Below are 23,434 nucleotides of genomic sequence, written 5' to 3' on the forward strand. Positions count from 1 at the left end.
TTCCAGCATAACAAATTCTATAAAATGTAACATGGATTTGAAATCCAGAGTGTTTGACCAAAGCATGCCTGCATTGCAGTCTCAGAATAATGTGGCACACAAGGGTTTACACCATGGCACATAAAGAGTTAAGGGGGAAAATGTTGCCCTCTGAATAACACTTGACATGTGTTCCCTCCAGACATGGCTGGCATACACTGTAGGTATAAGATACACTGTAGGTATAAGATACACTGTAGGTATAAGATACACTGTAGGTGTAAGATACACTGTAGGATCTTTGCCCAGTCAAGTACAATACAGAAAGATATTGCAAACGATCAATTTCTCATTTGAATGTGCAATTCTTCAGGTTGGAATGTCAAAATCAAATACACTGTAGAAAAAACTTACTGATTAATTTGCCCTGATTTGTCAGAAATGTTATTCTTCTTAAGTGATGCATTGTTTACATGCATAAAACCTTTATTTCATATGCATTTGAGATGCACTTTAGGTTCACAAAATTTCTAATAGCTTATATATGTAATGGATTAGGTGGATTTAGTAGCATTTTACCTTCATTTATGTTAGGACACTCTGGTATGCCATCTATACTGTGGCATCTACCTTATTTATCCCTGGGTAACTTGACAATGACTTGCATGCAGTAGTCCACTATATTAGAAAAAATATATATACATGTACGTGTAGATGTATACAATATCCTTAATACAAAGACACAGCAATCCCCTGTATCATGGGAAAGCTGAATGTCAAACATAAAAATGGCCTCCATTTTTTAAGATGGCAAGACATTGAATTATAATGAAGACATGAAAACCACAAGTGAATTGAAATGGACAGCCGAACTCTGTGCTTGAAGTTATAGGCTGACTGTAGCAAAGACAATTTACTTAGCACACAAGTTGGCAATGAACTCATACTGTTTATTGTTCACCAATTGGCATGGTGGCATAATGGAAGCAAAAGAACGCTGAACAGCTTCGCTGACAAATACGACAGGAAAACATGAACTGACATGAAAAAAACATCAACACACGTAAAAATAATAACATCAAATGCGCAAACATCCCTTCAAAGTAAGACGCGATAGATTTCAGATTCTCTTGCCTTATATACAGTATATGTTACAATGCTAGTGAATGCATATACACAATAAGATTGAAACACACCTTCTGTCACTCGCTTCAAAAATTCAAGACATGTCTAGGACAGGTGCAGACCAAAAATATATCACAAATTTCATATAAAATGAGTTTGAGAATGTAACCAATCACAGGTGCTGACATGAGTCAGACGTGCACTCTTAATCTTCTTACTGAAATGTATGTGTGCAAAAAAAGTGCAGCAAAAAGACATTTCTAAATTCTCAATGACACCACAATGTACATAAATTGTATTTCAGCAGCAGGCACTCAATAAGTAGGCCTAACAAGCATGTGCTCAATCACTTGCTTACTGTAAACAGTTTCTGAGTTCTGAACACAGCTTGGCTTTTGAGCAAGTTCTACTTGTAGGCTAGCTGACTAGTATTCACCTATAAGCCTGGAGGTAAACAAACTGTATTTCATAGATCCATTTTATAAAACAAATAAGGCACAGGTTTAACTTTGTGATGGAAGTGGAGATGCAGCTCACTCTCAGGTATTCAGAATGTCATGCATGTTTCACCATTGTAAATACCTTCAAGTGCACTAGTTACTGCATCTCCGCTAACGCACTCTCACCTGTGTATTATTTGTATACTAACATGGAAAACAAACATTGAATGTTCCACGTCATGCTAAAGGTGCCCATGAAAATTTAAGAAGTATCAAATATTTGCACTGTTTACACATCAAAGACGACACGAAACTGTCCACTACACCATACACTGGCTGCAAAGTCTTCTGCAGCTAAGATCTGGCACAAAAACTGCATATGAATTTCATCTCAAGGTCTGCTTGTTACATCTACAATGTACCCACTTAGACCTTAAATCCATCCATAAGGCTTACTTGACAGTATTGAATGTTTTTACACAGACTGCGTATCTCATTCTTCATCAAAACACACACTTAAATACAACAGTAAATACTTTTAACACTTTTTTTCCAGTGGCAAGGAAAGTACACAGCTATTACATGATGGCAAAAGAAGAAGAAGAAAAAGACGAAGTAGCAAGAAATGCAAAAATTCTACAATGAAGAATACAAAGGAGCAATGCTAAACTTTCCCATGCAATGGTATGTAGCATTAACGCAAATCTCACTGTATGTAGGTGTCTTGTATTTTGCCCATGGCAAGCTCTTCTTGTCTGCATGTAGCAATTACTCTACGCATATATGTGTATATATATTGACTTTTCTTGAGTTGTTGTTTAAATTCTAGTAACTTGTACATTCTCCACCAAACATATCACATTAAATTAAACAATCAAAATTCCACTTCAGCATCACAAACCCATCTGTGACAATCATACAGACAGATTGCCGCAACCAGCAAATTTTCAGATTTTAGACAGAAGCAAGGTAGAGCTAATGTCATGTCACTCTCAACATACTCACAGGTATTATCGATGAAAAAGAGAAACTTGTTGGTAAAAAATAAATAAAGAGGAGACTAAACAGGCAATTCAATTACAGTAAATTTTTCTACAATGCCTGGTATGATAGATAAGTATGCAGGGCATAAAGATAAGAAGGATATGACGGTAAATTGTTTACATCATGCTAGTGAAATCTGCTGAACTGACATCCTAACCTCCTCATTTTCACATCTAAAAGTATTTTACAGAACAAGAGAGAGTTTAATCACAATCTTGGAGAGAACAAATAGATTAATAACATGTACATGTACCTAGCACATTTATTCTAATAGGCAACAATATTTCAGTATATTGAATTACAAAATGCCAGTCCAATTTAACTACATGTATATCCTTTTAGAGACAGAAGTTTTAGTCTTTAAAATTTGGATCTGCAAACTGATTTGATAAAACGACTGATCCCATTTAACTATATCCTTTTAGAGACAGAAGTTTTAGTCTTTAAAATTGGATCTGAGGCATGATTTGATAGAATCATTGAATAATCATGCAGACTAACGCACTACTTTGCACTATTGTCATATTGCAAGTTTGCATTCATATCATAATACTTGTTACAACTTATCAAGGCTTCTCGATTTCATATACAATGAAAAGGTAAGAAGGTTACTATGTGACAATCTAAACTTTATTTTAAGTGTTTTCTTTGACATCTGGTGAGTTACCTTCTTATCCCACCCTAAAATAGAAAGCAGCTTAATGAGTATTGAAAGTGGGCTTCATGCCTCCTCGCCCTAAATTTCTAATCCAAACGTGCACAGGATAGCCCATCAATCTTAATTACAAAGCAAGCAGATATAGCTGAAGAAAAAAAAAAGTAAACATGACTAGTGAGTTTTCACATGGTTAATCTTCCACGAAAGGCAACTGTACTATGCAACTGCAACTGCATCTAAAGTTCAAAAAATAGAGAAAAAACAACAAAACTGGGGTCAAAACATTTAGTAGACATTTTTCGGGTTAGCAGCATATAGGTATGAACACTTCTCTATGTGTGCAGCCACTACTTCGCACCATTTTACATGTTCAAAAACCATTCTACTTGTATTTTGAACACTATTTTACATGTAAAAACCCCATTTTACATGTATAAACACCAGTTTACATGTATGAACATCATGCCAAGCATGGAGTCATGTCTGACCCATTACTGTGTTACCCTAACTAAGTCTTAAATTCCAAAGGCTGAAAAAAAAAATAAAGTGAAGTTGATACTGGAAAATCTGAGGGTTGAGATTCAATTACAAATTCAAAGTTGCTATCTGCATGTACCTCCTTTTCTACTGTCACAAGTCTAGGAATCTTTGGAAATAGTAAGCTTTTCAGGCTCTCTAAAGCATTAAAACCTTTAGTGAGCCCTAAGACTGGTCCAGGCCAGGTCTAAGTCAGATAAATTTGACAATCTACATTTACAATCAATCTTGGGCCATTCTTGCCAGATTAAACAACACTGATAACAAGATAAACAAGAAAACTCAGAATTTAATTCTGTGTCTGTTATCCTGCCAGTTAGAATTTTCTTTCGATACTGCCAACTGAGCAGAAAAATAACCCTTCATTTAAGCATTAGGAGTTCTCAGTATGATATTATGACTGATAATACGAAAGGAACTTGTCCCCAACTGTCCATCGCTCACATCTGTAATGAGATAGTCTTGGGCATCTGGACTGGTGTTGTCATCATCCAGTTGTGTGAGACGGAGGGTAAATGAAATCTCCACTCGCCCACGAAAATTTCTATATTGGGAGTTATGATAAGATCATGACACAACATTGTGAGTGACAGATACACACTACTGTCATTGATGAAGATTGTCCACCATTATCTATCAATTCATTCATTGTTTAGAGGGTGCAGAGGCAGTTTCAGATAACTCTGATCATTTGTGACTTCATGGGTGGGTAGAGTGAACTCCTGTTATAACGAAGTCCTCAGGACCGGCGGTTATCTTTCATGATATCGAAATTTTGTTATAACCGAACAAATAAACAATAAAAATACATAGACTGGATAATCTTGCAGAATGCAGAATTGTTACTTCGTTGTAACAGGAATTTCATTATAACCACGTTCGTTATAATGGCAGTGCACTACTGTAAAACGAGACATGTTCGCGTGCATTTTAATTTCGCGAATTTCGCGAGCGCCAAGATTCGCGAAATTAAAATGCACGCGAAATTTCTTATCTACACTATATGCATTGAACGCAAGAGGCAATTCGCGAAAATTTCTTGCCACGAAAAAGGCCGTCGGCTCCAATTCGCGAAAATTTTGTGCCGCGAATATATCATGTTTTACAGTATATACTCAAGTATACCTTGACATCTCCCATAAATATAAAAATTTACAAACACTTGTTTCTTTAATATTTTTTCCTCTGCTTCACTGGAGCAGGAAATCTGCCTGAATTTTCACACCATGAAATATTCCACATTTCTAGTCCTATCACTTACTTCTACTCCTCATCCATCCACAAGGATTTCCTTGGAAGCTGGCATGAATACTGATTCATGGACTTGTACTGAAATTGTTTTAAAACTGTCACCGAGGATGGGAGGTGGATCCAAATAGCACGAAAAGTTAAAAGCAAGTTTGGTAGTTAACCAAATGTTAAGTGTTTAATGTTTTGTTTGCTTTATAAATGGTATAGAGGGTCGGGAGGATAAGCTGCCAAATCAAGGGAAAAGAATGGGTACTTTCCCTAACATAAATGCCTACTCATGCAAAGCACACACACAAAAAATACTTTGTATTGCCCTAATTAACAGGAAGCACAGATATGGTGCCTAATATTGGGTAAAAAAAGCTAACACACTCACACGAATTGATCAACAAAAACTCCATCCAGGAAACTTTCGTATGGTGATCCACTGTACGATCCTACAATCTGTGGAGAAGAAATAGAGAAACATTCCTTTGGCTTACTCTGAATAACAACAGTTCGTCTTGAAGGGCAACTTACCATGTACTTTTTAATACATAGTTGTATCACACATATAAATATCCAATTTTATCAAGTTGCATTTTTTTTTCAATCTTTATAGAGGATCTTGCACTCCTTTTGTGGAAAATTTCGCAGATTGGGTGAACGATGCACAAAATGAAAATAAAAGTGCTCAAAATGTCGAATTTCTGCTATGCCTAACACCATCATTCACAGAATGATATGAAGTGATTTGAAAAGTTACTACATTAGCAAGAAACATTTAAGCACACAAAAGCATCAAATCCCCTGTACATGATTACAGGCGTTTGCAACTTTTGATGGTGCATAGTTAGGCATAATGTGCTTCCAGCCACGAAGGTTGGAAATTTATGATGGAAAGAGACTTTCATATTGAAGTGTCATTCATCTCTTTACAAAATAATATGGAATAACAAAATACGAACATCCCCCCCCCCCCCCCCCCCCCCCCGAAACCTTGGGGTATCATGCTCACTTGAGCATCACAAGTTCACATTCCACGAACTTTTGCAGACTATTACCTGAGAACATTTCAAATGGGAGGGGGGCATTTCTACATTGAATGACACTGGCAAAATTACCTGGCAAGTATCAAGAAACTTTGCTGTGCAGTTTCAAAAAAGAAAAACAAGGAAAGAAATATATCCAACTGGTCCAAATTCAGACCCCACCCTACCCCAGGATCTACCATTTTATTTTATATAAACCTTGAAAGTACATTCACTAATATTTGCCATTACTCAGGAGTGTTTGCGGTTTTAAACAAGATTTGTATATTTGTTTGTTTCTTTGTATGCTTTATATTTACACAGATACTAAAATTTGAAGGTTCTGGGGTCCTTGTACTATATGTATTGTTACCCTACCAACCCTGCCAACTCTGGCAACAAATTTGACCTTGCTTTTTGCATAGAAGAAGAAAATGTAAAATTAGACCCCAATTTGTGCCCCCCCCCCCCCCCCATCCCTAGAACCACAAGGAACAGTGTTGAAACTGCGGTAACCAATCTTCTTTCTCATAGCACTATTGAAGTCTGCGTATCCATTCTTTTCTCATAGGTGTTGTGTAAATCATCATAATACATAAAACTATGGATCCAGCTTTAAAGGACAAGTTCACCTTCATAGACATGTGGGTTGAGTGAATGCAGCAATATTAGTAGAACACATCAGTGAGAGTTTGAGCAAAATCGGACAATCCGTTAAAAAGTTATGAATTTTTGAAGTTTCTGCTCAGTCACGGCTGGATGAAAAGACTACTATAGCTTGTGATGTCACATGAGTACAGCGATATAAAGAAAGAATAAAGAAAATTCAACATATTTCCATTTTTCTCGCATAACAAAAGAACACTCGACTTCTCTTTTTCAGAAGGCAGGGGGGAATAATATTACCCTTAACATACGTCAGTAGCAAGTCAAAGAACTGCGCACTTTATTCAAAAAGTAAAGTTTTGTGAAATTCTCTTTTTATTTTCCTTATATAGTTGTACGCATGTGACATCATACACTGTAGTAGTCTTCTCTTCCAGCAGTGACTGCGCAGATACTTACATTATTCATAACTTTTGAACGGACTGTCCGATTTTCCTCAAACTTTCACTGATGTGTTCTACTAATATTGCTGCATTTTCTCAATCCTTATATATATATGAAGGTGGACTCGTCCTTTAAGGAGACACATATAATATGCTCATAATTTCCATATTAACCCGTTGAGGATGAGTCCCAAGTACACTTGGGCAAGTGTCTATGGGAAATGCATGTTGTAGCAAAATCAGCCCGTGCTCAATGGGTTAAGGAGATACCTTAGGAAGACAAGCTGGATCCAGAGTGATCTTTGATAGTAATTGTTATATTCCACATACTAAGAATCTTGCGATAGGATTGGTCAAGAGCTGATCACGTGATAAAGTATAGTTTTGCCCATCACATCACCTGAGAAGACCTAGGTCACTTGATACATTGTAGTACACAGTGCAACGCACTTTCCCTTCAGTGTGGCGCGGTGCGCGCAGCAAATTCATTGTTTTGTCATCTATAAAGACAGCTGCTTGTTTTGCTGATCTCTGGCAGTCCATACAGTCTTAATGCGAGATTAGTACGCGCGAAATAAAAGTGCGTTGCACTGTGGACTATCATTTAACTAGGTCACTTGATAGTGCACAGTGCAACGCACTTTCACTTCAGTGCCGCGCGGTGCGCGCAGCAAATTCATTGTTTTGTCATCTACGCGCACACTTAGCCTAAGCACTAAGGATACCTAAAGACAGCTAAAATGGTTTCAGATGTGCAATAAAATGGGAATTTCTAGGACCCTAGGTGTGGAATATAGAGCAAATAATCAACTTTTAGTTTCAGGCAATGGGACAAACTATCACTTCCTCGGCGAGCTGAATGTGAACGCTATCTTTCCTCAGCTGCGCTTCAGAAAGAGAGCTACATCCAGATCGCCTTGGAAGTGATAGTTTGTCCCATCACCTTCACCAACGTTGATTATGTGCTTACTAGATGTATGTGTCTGTCAGCTGTCCATTTTATCTGTTTTGCTATCGTTGTCATTGTAGTTGAAGTTGTTTTACTACCTACAGGATACACAATGTTTGGTACATACAAAGTATTCAGGCTGATATTATAACCACTAGTTTATTTAATACTGATGATCTTGACTGGACTGTTTTTCTTCCCTTTAAAGTGGAAATCCAGTCCAAATATAAGTTAGCCTGATAAAAAAAGAGAGTAAAATCTTATGAGTTCAACTGTAAAAATTTGACTGAAATCGATTGAAAAATAAGGAAGAATTTTATGAATTTTTAAGTTTTGATAATTTCTGCAATAACAGTTCTTGTACAGTGGATATGAATATGCAAATGAGTGAGCTAACCATGTCATACCCTCACAATTTTCAATTGATTGTGTACAAAAAAAAATGACGAAAATTCAATGTTTCTGCCCTTCAAGTCTGAAACATGTTGTTATTCCTTGTTGAATAACTTCAAAACAGTGATCAGTTAGATACGAGGATTTGACCCTCAGGAACAATTGTGTTTGAATGAAAGACTGGAAATGTCCAAATTGTATGTACAACCTATATGGTAAGTTGTAAGGAGATGTCATGCTCACTTTGCCATTTGCATATTCACATTGACTGTTCAAGAACTGTTTCCCCACAAAGCAGCAAAACTTGTAAATGTCATTAACTGCCTAATTTTTCATCCGATTTTGTACAGAATTATACTACTGAACTCGTAATATTTTATTCTTTCTTATCACGCTTACTTATATTTTGACTGGATTTCCCCTTTAAACAGTACACACTCTACACATTCTATTTTTCTGACTTGGCAGTATAACCAGTGATTTTCTTTCGGATATAGTTTAAATCCCCCTGATTCATACTAGTGAATGATTTTCCAAAGCTACAAAAACAGATCTTTAGTTACTGGCACCGGACAGGTTTGCATCCTGTTTGGTGACCAAATATCAGGGTATCATTACTACCCACAATGACACTGTAACCACTGGCCATCTTGTGTATGAAGAGTTTTTTTAACCATCATGGAATAAAGTCTATGGGCTGAACTTGAGCCATCCTACAGCATCATGAGCTGGTGGCGTCGACTTTAACAACAAAATTGTCAATAGAATATTTGAAGTGGTAGAGTATGAAAATCACAATGATCATAGTTTAACTGTGTCAGTATATAGTTGAAGTCAGCTTGAAATTATTCTTTTGTGACATTGATACCCCATTAAAAGATTTCATATGCAGTTTAGTTGATAAAATTTTTCCATAATGTATTCATTGCATTTTGAAATATTAGATAAATTATCGTCATTCATACACCATAATATTTTCAGGACTCGGATGAACATGAACACAGTTTAGCTTTGATGGCAAAATATCACTGTAATGTTCAAAAGAGTGCATGCTATTTTTACAGCCTAAATGAGAGAAGATGGTGGTTACAGAAGACATAATTTTTCATTATACATGTATATTTGTATAAATAAAAAAGTTTGAAATTCATCAAGATTACACAAGGAAAAAAATTGAATAAATTTCTGCCTGCCAAAAAAGGTAGTTCCTGGTAGTCAAAACACTTATAGAAATCAAAGAATCCACATGTATTGAGAAATCAAAAGTGGCTGTACAAAAAAAAAAAAAAATACTGGAAAAGTTATATTTTTGTGAATGAGGAGGTCACTGACATTTTAGCAAGATGTTATTTTTGCAAATTGACAAAGAGGTTATTATAAATGCACTATTACCTCAGTTTATTGCAACAATTTTGCATGTTGTTATATTTGCAGTCCAACAGTAATTCCTGAAACTTGTGAGGATTAAACCCTCCCAAAAACAACACTTAGGTGACCAACAATATATGTACAGGGGTCAGTAAAAATGTGCATACTCAACACTAATGGGTACTAATAATAAATGTAAAGAAGCCAGTAAAATTTATGCATAATCAAAAACTTAAAAACTGTAAAATTAATAATTTCCCAGGTTTACTTTTTGATCCCAAACTTTAAAATTATGTAGAAGAAATGTTTGTTCTTTAAGAAAATACTGTATAAAAACAAAAGACTGATCATGCTGACCAATTTCACCAGTTTTGTGTCCTCATTTAAAATTGGGGTTTGTGACTTTTTGTTGGTTTTGTAAATGCATGGTCATGTATCTAATTTTTCTTTCTGGCCAGCTTCTTCTTTGTCATGACAATGGCTTGGAGATGGGTAATGCCTCCAACCCACCAACACTTTACAATTTATGGTGGAACAGAGAGCTCTGCCGTGTGATATTTGAGCAGCTCTTTACCACAAAGCTTGTATCACCCTCAAACAGCTGCTGCTTTGGATGACGGCATACACGTTGCCTGCGTTGTGTAGGTGTATGAAGGCAGGGTTTTGTTTGCACTATTCAGGCTTTGTGAAAGCATTTTTTTTCCCCCACACAGTTGAAGTGCCAATATCACACCAGATTCAAGCTTGCATTTATAGCTAGTATAAATCAAGTGAATAAAACAGTAATTTGTTTTATTTAAATCAGGCACTAGAATAACCACAAAGTAATGGAATTTAATAACCCGCATCTTCACATAATGGTGATATTGGAAACAAATGCATATACAACTCTTTAATTGTTGCATGAGTTTGTCTTTTACTGATCATATCTCTCTCTTCTTCTTGTTTTTTATCAAATGCATAAGACTTGAAATGTAATACCTGATAAATTTACTATTTGACAATGAATTGGAACTGCAAGTGAAAACTAAAATTCAATTCAATTAAGATATCCTACATATATATATATATATATATATATATATATATATATAAGGTCCAAACATGTTGCTCAATAAACTCTATATTGGCGAAATATTGCATTACCGGTTTATTCTTCGTTATATATATATATATATATATATATAATCACATTCTTTATTCTGTTATAGTAATCATTTTAATGTATCATATCAATTTTTGACTGTCAGTTAGCTTTTTTTTTTAAATCAAATGATTTTATACCCATGGTGTACAAGTTTTTATTGTGAACTTAGTTGTTTTATGTTAATTTTATCAAATATGTATGTCAAGTGGATCCCTTTGAAAATCAGCAATGCTGAAAGGGCTATCCACCCTACTGCTGGAAATGAATAAATAGAAATTCTATAGATAGCTAGATCTGTGGCACAGGGCATGGGTAGAGGAGAGATTCTTGTCTCTTTGCCTTCTCCAATACCTCTCTGATATGACTCATCAAGCCAGTTTATCTTGCTGGGTCTCTGAGTAAGCTTACACCCATATTACTAGATCCAGCACAGGCTTAAAGGGATAGTACAGTATTGGTGGAGATGAGAATTGGGCTTTTAACTTTTTGTGAGATACCAAGAAAACACTTATGAAATAGTACAGAGCATACCATTTTAAGAGGAATTCAGAGTTTATTTGATGAAAATCGGGTTTGGAATGACTGAAACATCCAAAAACAAAGTAAAACAAAGCGATCGTAATAAAGTGTGGGCCCCACACTTATCAGAATCGCTCTGTTTTGGATATCTCAGCCATTTCAAAACCAATTTTCATCAAATAAATGTTGAATTCCTCATGGAATTACATGCTCTTTCATATTCCATAAGAGGTTTCTCATTATCTCACAAAAAAATGTTAGAAACCTGAAATTAGGTCTCAAACAAAACTATACGATCCCTTTAAAGTGCCATGAGTCTGTACTCTATTTGGACAGGTGTCAGACTTTCTGAGATCTGAAAGTGTAATGCCCCTCCATGCTCAAAATGACTGGCCAATAGAAAATCATATATTAATACAAACAAAGCAGTAGAACTATATCAAAATCACACATATTCATGTAGTCATGGAATTTGGATGTTTCACATGACAACTGGACATAATCACAGGAGTAATCATCTCAGGTAGTATACATATTTATGATAGGGAAGTTGACAATGTTTGAATGTGTCTTATAAGTCTCAAAATGACCTGAACATAAATATTCACTAATATCAAAATTATATAAAAATAAGTATAGGTTATTCAAATTGATAACTTTGCACTCAGTTGTTTTTATTGCAACTACATTGTAATTGGCAAAGTGCCCTTCATAGACAAATATAAACATGTATAATTCAGAATTCGCACAGCTTGAACTCCCTCATTTGTTTGCCCTTTTCACCAATGAAATCCTACATAAAAGTCAAAAAAATATCCTGGATTCAGGCAGTTATCCAGATCACTACCAAAATTTAATCGTCTGTTCCTTGTGTCAGTATCAACTTTTTCCGGTAAGGTTATCCAAATCTGTTCACAACTTTTCTTATTATTTTGCAAACAGACAGACAAATAAAGAAACCAATGCAGACAAAAACATTCCCTCATTGGCAGACATAGTTATGTTGGTTCTTACTTTCATGCTTGAGTTAAAAAACAAAACAAAAACAAAAACAAAAGCAAAACAACATCGTTAGCTCATGAAGAGCAAGAGGGAAAGGAGTACTGTAAAACCAGAAACATTCATGGCACAAAACTTTTGCAAATTGGAGCCATTGGCCTTTTTCAATGCTTGAAACTTTCACATCGACATGGCCACTGACAATCCATGCATAGTGTAGACATACTTTCCCATGCATTTTACTTTTCCAAATCCTGGCTCAGCACGAAATTCACAAAAGTTTCACACACATGAAAATTCCTGGTTTTACGATATCGTGCTTACTGCTTGACTGAAGCTCTGTTCCATAGCCCGGTATGCCGCTGATGATGGGACATTCAAATCCGTTGTGTAATTCTTGTCTGTTTCCAAGGTACCATACAGGACTACACCTGGATATGGTGTTGTTGGCACTGGACTCATGGTTGACATGGGGCCTGCTGTGGTTGCCATTGGACCTGCTGTGGTTGCCATGGGACCTGTTGCTGCTAAAAGGAAGAGAAACACGGACAGAAGAGAAATTCCAATTTCAAAAGATAAATCACAAAGAAAGGTAATTATGTTGATATCAAATCACTGCATCTGTAAATCAAGTTTACACAAACATCAACATGGCATTGGACTTGTGGTTGCCATGGGGCCTGCTGTGGTTGCCATGGGACCTGTTGCTGCTAAAAGGAAGAGAAACACAGACAGGAGAGAAATTCCAATTTCAAAAGATAAATCATGAAGAGAGGTAATAACGTTATCAAATCATAGGATCTGTACATCAAGTTCACACAAACATCACCTGGATATGGTGTTGTTGGCACTGGACTTGTGGTTGTCATGGGGCCTGCTGTGGTTGCCATGGTACCTGTTGCTGCTAAAAGCAAAAGAAACACAGACAGGAGAGAACTTCCAATTTCAAAAGATATATCATGAAGAGAGGTACTAATATCAAATCATTAGATCTGTAAATCCAGTTTACACAAACATCATCCTGGAGAGAATTTCAAAATGGTGACAACTCAGGAAATCTACAAAAAGTCACAGATCAGGATTCTCTGAGTCACCAGAGACTCGACCAAACCCAAGCACCTTCTGATCTGGAGATTCTCCCGCCTGAAACCCCTAGCAAATGGGAGACTCCAACTTGATGGGCCCGAAGTACACATCACGAGCGCGAAGTTCCTTGCGGCCGGGGTCTATAGCAGGGCCCACTAAAGGGCCCTGGAAGCTTTAGGGGTCTGGATGCTCTCTCACTCTATCTAAGGCTTATTTTTCAACATACGATGACACTAAGTAAGAAATCATTTTAAGCGGGAGACACAGAGCCAGGGCAGGAGAAATCAAATCTCAAGTGGGAGAATGGGAGATTTTGCAAAAATGAGCTTTCGGCTGGAGATCTCCCGTGGAAAGCGGGAGAGCTGGACTCTCTGTGTTGTTTGGGTTGATTTCTTTACTTCTTTTAAGTTTATCTTTATACCTGAGAGAGTGATATTTTCTCTACCTACACACTGATGAAATTTTGGCAGCTTGAAACAAAACCAAAATCGAAATATGAGCAATTTTTTCTGGACCATTTTCTTTTGGATAGGCACTGCTTTTAAAGGGAAATAGAATACTGTAAAATGAGGAATGTTCGTGTGCATTTTAATTTCGCGAATTTCGCAAGAGGCAAGATTTGCAAAATTAAAATGCATGCAAATTTTTTTTTTTCTACATACATTTCACAATGCATGCATTGAAAGCCAATACGATGCTGTACACCCCATCGTACACTGTACGGCACGCTGACTTGTCTTGAATAGAATGGAAGGAGACTAATCATACTATGAGGTGACTGCCTACAACGTTTATGCAGAAGTTCATTCACAAAAGTGAGCATAAACCACCTAGAAAGGCAAGCATGATGGTAATAAATAGTTCATTATTCCAAGGGTTTATTAATCCAAAAATGATATCAGGTTTGTTGTTCCAAAGGCTCATTAATCTGAACATTGTAAGGTTCATTATTCTGATGGTATGTTAATCTGAAAATGAAATAAGGTTAGTTATTACACATCTCCTTTTCATCTTTTGATTAACAAACCACAATTCATTTTCAAATTAACGAACCTTCCTAATAACAAACCCAATTTCATGCTTGGATTAAAGAACCTTCTGAATAAGGAACCTTATTTCATTTTTGGATTTACAAACTTTGGAATAAACAAACTTTTAGAATAACACCACAGATGTTTGGATTACAAACCCTTTACAATTTTCGGATTAACAAACCTCTAGGTATAGCTATTTGTGCATTTTGGAATCAACAAACCTTTGGAATAACGTACAATGTACATTATCTAGCATGATTGCTAGTTTGTAAGACACCATCTATTATTGTGATGGTAAACAAGCGAGATTAAAGCATAGTGTAGTAATTGCAGAGCTGATAGTGTAATTTGAGCCAAATATCACAGATGCAAACAAAAGAAAAGAGGACAAGGCAAGTGCCAAAACGTGTCTCGCCCATTCGCGTAGAAGAAATTAATGTTTTTCTATATCCCGGAAGTTCATTGACCCCAACTATGACCGTTGACCTTAAGATGACCTTCAACTCCCCAAGGGACATTTACCAGCCAAGTTTAGTCACAAACAGAAATTATATGGATCAAAAGTTATGAGCCATACTTGAAATGCACCGTAAAAACTTAACATTGGGCCCTAAAAGTTTGCTGACCCCGTCTGTGACCTTTGACCTTGTGATGACCTTCAACTCCCCAAATTTATCCAGTCACATTCCTATCAGGTACCATACTCGAGAACTGAATCGCATCGCCATTTGTTCTTTCCAAGAACTGTAAGGAGCTGGAATTCCCTGTCGACAGAAATTGTTTGAGCGTGATCTGTAGGATCATTCCATAACCGCCTTATGGTTGAGCACAGTGGCTAGTTATTCTCTTCAAATTTTCTTATGTGCTTGTAAATATCTGTAAATAAACTGTATTATAATGTTAATAGCACAGTCTGCAAGAATTTTCAGCCTAATGAAGGATGCAGACTTAATCAAAAGATGAAGAAGGGACATTTACCAGCCAAGTTTAGTCACAAATGGACATATGGATCAAAAGTCTCCATATGACCCATACTTGAAATGCACCGCAAAAAAACTTAACATTGAGACCTAAACGTTCGTTGACCCCTGTCTGTGACCTTTGATCTTGTGATGACCTTTAACTCCCTAAGGGACAACTATCATCCGAGTTTGGTCACAAACGGATATATGGATCAAAAGTTATGAGAAATAATCAAAACACGCTGTAAAAACTTAACATTGGGCCCTAAAGTTCATTGACCCCTGCCTGTGACCTTTGACCTTGAGATGACCTTTAAATGTGCAACTTTGCATAACCACTCTTCCCTCCAAGTTTGATTGAAATTGAAGGCCTCAGTAGAGAGTTATTCAAGTTTTTGTAGTGTTATGGACGGACGATGGACGGACGACAGACGGACAGATGCCGCAGGCAATCCCTTAGTCTCCCCACACCTCTGGTGGGCTCGACAAAAACCACATCATGGCAAATGTAATACTAACACATGCAGCAGCCAGCAGGAAAGAAATAAATTGAGCATAAACAATGACCCATGACATGCAAGAAGACTTTCTAAAGTTGCTACAATTAGAGAATTTTGATTTGACATGGCATTCTCCATTCCTCTCCAAGAAGAGCCCTAAATTTTATCACTAGAGCATCCATCACCTGCCTACCTTCATGTGACAACCTCCACAGATAGAGAAAAAAAACCCAACTAAATTCCCATTGTTATTTGTGTGGTAATCATGAAACACTTTTCCACATTAAACAATTGTAAATGTGCATTGGAACAAAGAGTGATATAATTACAAACATGTTAGTATTTTAAATCATAGTACAGAATGTTGTCAGCGGTGATGCTATTCGTGCAGGAAATCATATGAATTTGTATGCAGGTTTAGATGGTCATCGTCTAAACTGTGGTACTATACCTCCTGATGTTGTGGTCAAAGCAGAAAGCCCTGATACTGGATAGTGAACACAAGAGATAGGTATGTTGTAATTGCAGAGTTGACAGTGCCATTTCAGCCCAATATCAAAGATTAAACAAAAGAAAGATACAAACTTTCACCCTTTTTTTTTTGATAACCGAGGGTACAGCACTGAAAAAAAAAAGATAATTCAACAAAATGGCAGCTTTCTCATTGTTACCCCAGGGTACCTAAAAACTGCATCATGGCAAATGTAGTACTTACCCACACAGCAGGAAAGAAATGAACTGAGCATAAACATGACATTTGGGATATGTAGTGTTTGATGGTTTTAGTATGACCTTAATAGTATATGTTACTCATGAAATCTGCAAAATTCAAAATGGGTGAAAATGTAGCAATAATTGCTACCTGTGAGATGAAGGTACAGTTGTGGGCGGTGAAAAGAGGGCAGATAATGACAGATAAAAAAGGGTGATACAATAAAGTTGATATGCACAACAACTAATCAATCTGAACTGAATGTACAAAACAAACATTAACATTATCACATATCACAATTATTTCCACGCAAACACTTCACATTTTGCACAATGCACTTTTTTCCCCCTTTTTTTTCTTCCCATTCTCTCTCTCTCTCTTTATTGCCACTCAGTGAGCGGTAACTTGAATATCATATTCTCACTTTGGTGTATTGTTTAGACAATTATTTCTGAGGCCATTGTCCTCGTCAAGCGTTAACTTATGAGAATGATCTCCTAAATTTCTGTTACATCCAGAATTTTTTGAACGTCATATGGGATCCTATGTTCGCATTAAAATGTCTGTTCATTTTCATTTTGCATTGTGTTAGAAAAAAATGTGGGATATTTGAATTAATAATTTATCTGTTTTAATTTTCAGATTCAAATCATACTATGTTCAATTAGTTTGTTCAATAGACTTTGTATTTCATTTGGATATGAAAAATAAATTTAGAAATAGAATAAAATCAATCAATCAACAGTCACTTACATCTAGACTGGTTATATTTCATTGATATTAGAGGTATAAACATGCAGTTCACTTTCATATCGATTTTCAAGACAAATAAGAGTTTCTAGTAGCCTCTTGTTTGCTCTGGTTGATGTTTGCATTTTTTCACAGTCTTAATACAATCTGTTTTTTTAATTCAAATTCAATTCAAATTCAATTCAAATTCAAAGCTTTCTGCATTGAACATATCATAAATGAAATACACCTTTTCTGTTCTTTTTTTTAATACAACGTACTATACCTAAATCTTTTTTTAATGTGTATGATGGACTGATAATGAAATAAAAAGACATGTTGATTTAGATTATCGTGTAGGATAAAGGAACAAATTTATGGTGATCTGACTGAATGATGGTAGAATGTGCTAGGGAGTTGGAACAAAGAAGGCTTGCAACTACTAAACACATAATTGCTTGAAGAACTGACAGTCTGATACTAAAGACTAAATAGTAAACATTTCTCTCTCATGATCTATTGCTTTAAAAGAGATTTCCAGATGATTTTTAGGCTTTTGTGTTTGAACCTCCATAGATTAATTTGTACCAGGTGCAGTTTCAGAATTTTTAGTGATTAGGATGAGGATATCAGAATGTTTTCAAAATTCATAACAAATCTGAAGGATGATGACATAGCAGAATTACATGAAAATGTTTGATTGGGGGTTAAGAAATCAGAATAAAAATGGAAAGCATGAATTCTATCTAGCCAGGTGAGCTTGTTAAGCAAGTGGTATTGTAATGGAATGACACTGCTACATTACTGGAATATGTGAGGCTCTATGTCATTGTCCTTATTCAGTGTATTGTGTTCGTGGTTTGTCAGAGTATTGGTTTATCTGCTCTAGGACCACAATAATTCCACAAATCTATACATGGCACTTCATGATGTGAATATATGCGACCTGCTGCAACAAAAGGATCCGAAAGTCGGGGGAGGGCAATTTTATGAAAATGACATGACATTATTCCCTTACTCTTCCGCTCTAATGTCATACAACATGACTCATAACAGTACTCTGTTGCGGAGATATGGATGATTTTATTAGCACATGTTGAGGGGTTTAACAAATCAGCATTTCGAGAAAACCGCCTTCTAAGTTTTCCTGTCATGATCAAGTGGAAGCAAGACAGTTTTCACCATTTGACAATAGAAGGTACACTCCTAGCAACCTCCGCGATGCTCATTCAAGCTTAGCGCCAGCAGTCTATGCACGACCAATCAGTAACCAGGATGCCACGCACTGACCGATGAGATCACTCCCTCATTGCGGAGTCTAGCTGCAGCGCTAAATCCAAATCTTCGGACACATTTCTATTCTGTTGAAAGTCGGAAAATCATGGCCCAGAAAAATGCTATTGTCTCGCCTTTCCTTTGGTCATTTTGCTTCAAAATTTCAGCAGATGGTAGAAGATACATTAGACTACAAAGTAAAGTCAAAAACAGAAATCCAAATGTTTTGACGGATTTTGATGATCTGACTTCAAACTCTATTTTCTCGGCTCACCTGTCAGCGACTTTAGGATCCTTTTGTTGTAGCATGTCACATAGTGACATATCAATTGTCTGGAATGCCCCTTTAAGCCTAGCTCACACCTTTGCGTTTGGAGCTTGCGTTTGGAGCTGTGTATTGCCCGAACGCAGTCTAACGCAGCTCAACGTAGTACTACGCAATGAAACAAGCTAATACGAGGTCAATATGCAGACTAACGCAGAGGCTTTGCGTTCTAGCTCGCTAGTTTGAAATGTTTTCAAACATCCGCAACTGAACGCAAGATCAAAATTCATACGAGCTAAGACGAGGGGCAACCAGCTAATGCGAGCAAGGATGAGTGACAACGAGCTGCTTAACGCAGGCCAACGCAGCTTTACTTTGAACTGCATTTCACTGCGTATGGTTGCGATACCTGCTCGCTTCACCTCGCATAACCTCGCTTTAGTTCACATTACCTCGCTTTAGCTCGCATCACCACACTCTATTCCTGGTACTGTGCTCGCATTAGCAAGGACCGTTGCGGATGTAGCTCGCTACATTGCGAATCTAGCTCGTCCGTCTCTCGCTCCCCCTTGTTCCTCCTCGCCTTACCTCGTTCCTCCTCGTTCCTGTTCGATGCTGCTCGCTTTAACTCGCTATGACTGCGTATATATCTGTGAATACAACATCTAGTTTGATTTAATTAAAATTCACTTATTTGACCTAAGAAACACAACATGCTTATCAAATCATGAAGCTTTTGTAATGATAGTGTGCTTCCAACGACATCCGATCCAAACACATCAATTTTAAAAACACCTCTGAGTTCCCCGCTATTATTGTAGATTTTGTGGGCAATCCTGTTTTTCTCGAAGTGTATTACCACACATATATATCGCAGAAAAGTAATTTTGTGTGTGTGGTTTTTTTTACCATGCAGTTATATGCTCTGTTCAGTTCTCAACAACTGCAGGTATATTAGCAGGGTTGTCATTCCTGCTATGGTGACCATGGGCAAAATTTTTTTTTGAAAAATTTTTTTTTTTGAAATGACCTGTAATGAAAATAATGTCTTGACCAAAGCTACATCTAGGGTGACCTTATAAGGACAAGTTGAATTCAGACCATAAAAACAACATCAGACCTCATTTTACCCAGAAAACCTCTAATATAGATTTTGAAAATGATTGTGAAATGTTAACCTTTTTCAATGCAAAGTAACTTTCGAATTTCAGAGGGTGGCCTTATTGGATTTGGCCAGAATATGGCCGCCCGGAGGGCGCCCTTCTTGGCGCCAATCAAAAATCGAAATAGTATGGTATGGGCAACATGTGTACCAAATGTGGTGCTTTGGAAGAATTGAACAAAAGTCCTTTGTGCCCCTCACCCCCCCCCCCCCCAAAAAAAAAAAAAAAAAAAACCTGCAAAATGTCAAAAACTTATATACCAGTGAAACTCTCTATGAGCTTGTACGCAGCAGGGCGAACTGATACGTAGCGGAACGAGCTGGAACGAGCAACAGTCTAGTTAAAGCGAGTGGATGAGCAGTGAAACGAGGAGAAACGAGTTAACGCGAGCTGATAGCGAACTAGAGCGAGATGCTAGCGAGCAATGAACGAGTGGCGAACGAGGTACACGCGCAACAGGGCGAGCAATCTTCGTATTGAATCGTACTGTTACGAGCAAAAGCGAGCTGGAGTGAGGTGAAAAGCAATCTTAGGCAAGCGTAGGCAATCATTTTGTAAAAAATATACGAGCTACAAAGCAACAATGTGACTGCCACAGAATATTTTGCCATGGAGTGCTGCGTTAAGGCTGCGTTCGACTCATGCAGCTACATGTATACGCAGCTAAAATTGCAAAGGTGTGAGTGGGGCTTTAAGGACTATCATATGCAGCACTGATTCTGAGTATCTTGCAACACTAACCCTGCTGCCAGCAGACCCGAACCAGAGACCTCATGATTGTGGGTCCATTATACTTTGAGCTGAAACAGCTCCTCCTGATGGGTCCAGAAGATACTTTATTTATACATCATGTGAATAAATTACCCAGTACCAGATATCAACATCCCTTTCATTCAGGAGAACTGCTATTGGATTTCTTGAGAAATTTTAGCAGTTTGTCAAATGAATGCATGTTTACCAACATGTGCATTCAAGAATTCTGGATCGGAATTCATGAAGAATGCTTCGATAATAAACAGAATTATATATTAGAAACACAAGTGTCATGATACCTTTGACAGAACATGTACTTTGTACTACAACATACAGTACATATGACTAAGAGCTTCAACACTGCTGTATACACTGCTCATGTACTGTATACGCCATATATTTCTAAATTTAAATATGTCTAAATTTTCGCAAATTGGGAATTCCCAACGATTTCGCGAGTGGTTAAATTTGGGATCGTGCAGTCCTAATATTGAACAGAGAAGTGTACACGTGTACGTCACATTCACATTGGGATCAGAGTCAATATTTTCGCATGTCTTTAATTTCGCGAATAGCACCTGACTTGCGAAATTCACGAAAATAAAAACTCCGTGAAATATTGGACGTATACAGTATTTGAATGTTTTGATAAACATCAGTCTTCAATGGCAATGGTGAAACAGAAAGAATGCAAGGTGACAAAAACACACTGGTCTCCTGGTCTCGGGTATGGCTCCTTGGATATTGAATGAGGGCTAGCTTAGAAAGCAAGTTGCAGTACGGGCAACCACTTACCTGTTTTACGTGTTGAAAAATACACTCCACATGCGACAGCCACGATGACAATCACGATTCCAATAATGACACCAATGCAGATCCTTTTGGCCATATCCTTGGATACAGTACAGCAGCAGAGCTTCATTGTTTTACCAGTAGTTCCACCTTCTGGACTTGTTGAAACAGGATCATACTTGGCTTTTGGAATTAAAAAAGAGAGAGAGTGTGCATGTGTGTGTGTGAAAGATGAAAAGGGCAAGCAAAAGAAGATTTCTGACAGATCTAATAAAACGAAGCAAATGCCACGCAACATATTTGTCTCGCCTACACAATTTGTGAAGTGTTTGTCAATGTAAGTTCATTGACCTTTTGACCTTTGATCGAATCAGAATTCAAGAATGGTTAAACTTGACTAAACAGCCATTTTTATGTGCAGTCTGTTATGTGAATTTGGTGGTCATTGCTCAAAACTGTGGAAAATTCAATAAAGAGTACACCACAGTACTTGGATAACAGTGCTCATCAGGTGTTCATCGACCATTTGACCTTTGACCTTATCGGAATTCACCAATATTCATACTTGATCCACCTCATAAGATAGTGTACCTGTGGTATGAATTTGGTAGCCATAGCTCAAAGCTATGGAAAGATATTCAGTACACCACAACACTGTGAGGACAGTGCTTATCAGGTAAAATTTATTGACCTTTTGACATCTAACCTTGTTGGACTTCGCCCATATTTGAACTTGACCAGTATGTTTACGTTATTTACGTGTGGTGTCAGTTCGGTGGTCATAGCTCAAAGCTTCATAGCTCAAAGCTATGGAAAATCATTGAGAAAACGCCAAATTGTTTACAACAAATCATAACGGAAAAGTGATGCCTACTTGTACATATCACGTACGTATGAATGTCACGCTACTCAAGCAAAACAATTAATTTATTCTAGGAAAAGGAAACTTTTAGAAAAATCATGTTCATCTTTAAAAATCCAGTAAGAAAAGATATTTTTGTTTGCTATGACAAGACATTAAAATCATGTCATTAAAGTCATAATTCATTAAAATGATAACCCATTCCTGAATAATCCTAGTACAGCTGTACTTATACCACATAATAGCCTCTTTCCCTCTACCTTCCAAGCCACCCCAACCCCCCCCCCCCCACCCATTAGGTGGTCTAAAATAGGTTTGCAATACTGTACGAGCTGAAATTTTCACGGTGGTTTTATTTTCACGAATTTCGTGAATCTCCTTTGAACCACAAAAATAACAACATGCGAAAATAACAACGCGCGATTTCACGGTGGTTTTATTTTCGCGAATTTCGTGAATCTCCTTTGAACCACGAAAATAACAACATGCGAAAATAACAACGCGCGAATAACTAACTTCAGTTAGACCCTCGCAACTGTAAAATTAACAGCACGCAAAAATGTCCAAGTAGCAATTTGCAAAAATATCTGTACGCGAAAATTTCAGCTCGTACAGTAGTATATAAAATGATTCATAAAGGATTTTCCTACCTTTCAACTCTGTGCCATTTTCAACATCTGTCATGCTGAAATTACTCTCCTCACTCACTGATGAAAATGTTACAGTCTGTTATCAGCTGGTGTAGCACTCTCATCCAGCCTGGACTGCTCACGTATGTAGTATCCTGGAAATGTTAAAAAAAAAAAAAGAATCATTACATTGATGATGATCAA

The 23,434-nt window shown here is 37.0% G+C and overlaps 1 protein-coding gene across 5 annotated transcripts in view; it reads right to left on the reverse strand.

Moving 5' to 3' along the window:
* Nucleotides 1-288: 288 nt before the first annotated feature.
* LOC139737670 (uncharacterized) overlaps nucleotides 289-23,434 on the reverse strand; it is a 30,130-nt gene continuing 6,984 nt past the window's right edge. The window contains exons 2-6 of one of the 5 annotated variants that reach the window (XM_071648346.1): nucleotides 23,252-23,385; nucleotides 21,743-21,922; nucleotides 12,793-12,995; nucleotides 5,411-5,478; nucleotides 289-4,327 (exon numbers count right to left, since the gene is read on the reverse strand). In XM_071648346.1, coding sequence (XP_071504447.1) covers nucleotides 4,150-4,327; nucleotides 5,411-5,478; nucleotides 12,793-12,995; nucleotides 21,743-21,922; nucleotides 23,252-23,285 — 663 coding nt within the window. In that variant the 5' untranslated portion in view covers nucleotides 23,286-23,385 and the 3' untranslated portion in view covers nucleotides 289-4,149. Of the gene's footprint in view, nucleotides 4,328-5,410; nucleotides 5,479-12,792; nucleotides 12,996-13,143; nucleotides 13,179-13,327; nucleotides 13,373-21,742; nucleotides 21,923-23,251; nucleotides 23,386-23,434 lie in introns of those variants that run through there. The other 4 variants (XR_011711391.1, XR_011711392.1, XR_011711394.1 and 1 more) reach the window with 4 other exon arrangements.

The sequence above is a fragment of the Diadema antillarum genome, unplaced genomic scaffold (assembly GCF_040938485.1).
Source record: "Diadema antillarum isolate AM-2024a unplaced genomic scaffold, OU_Dant_1.0 seq00000698_RagTag, whole genome shotgun sequence".
In the NCBI taxonomy this organism is placed as follows: domain Eukaryota; kingdom Metazoa; phylum Echinodermata; class Echinoidea; order Diadematoida; family Diadematidae; genus Diadema; species Diadema antillarum.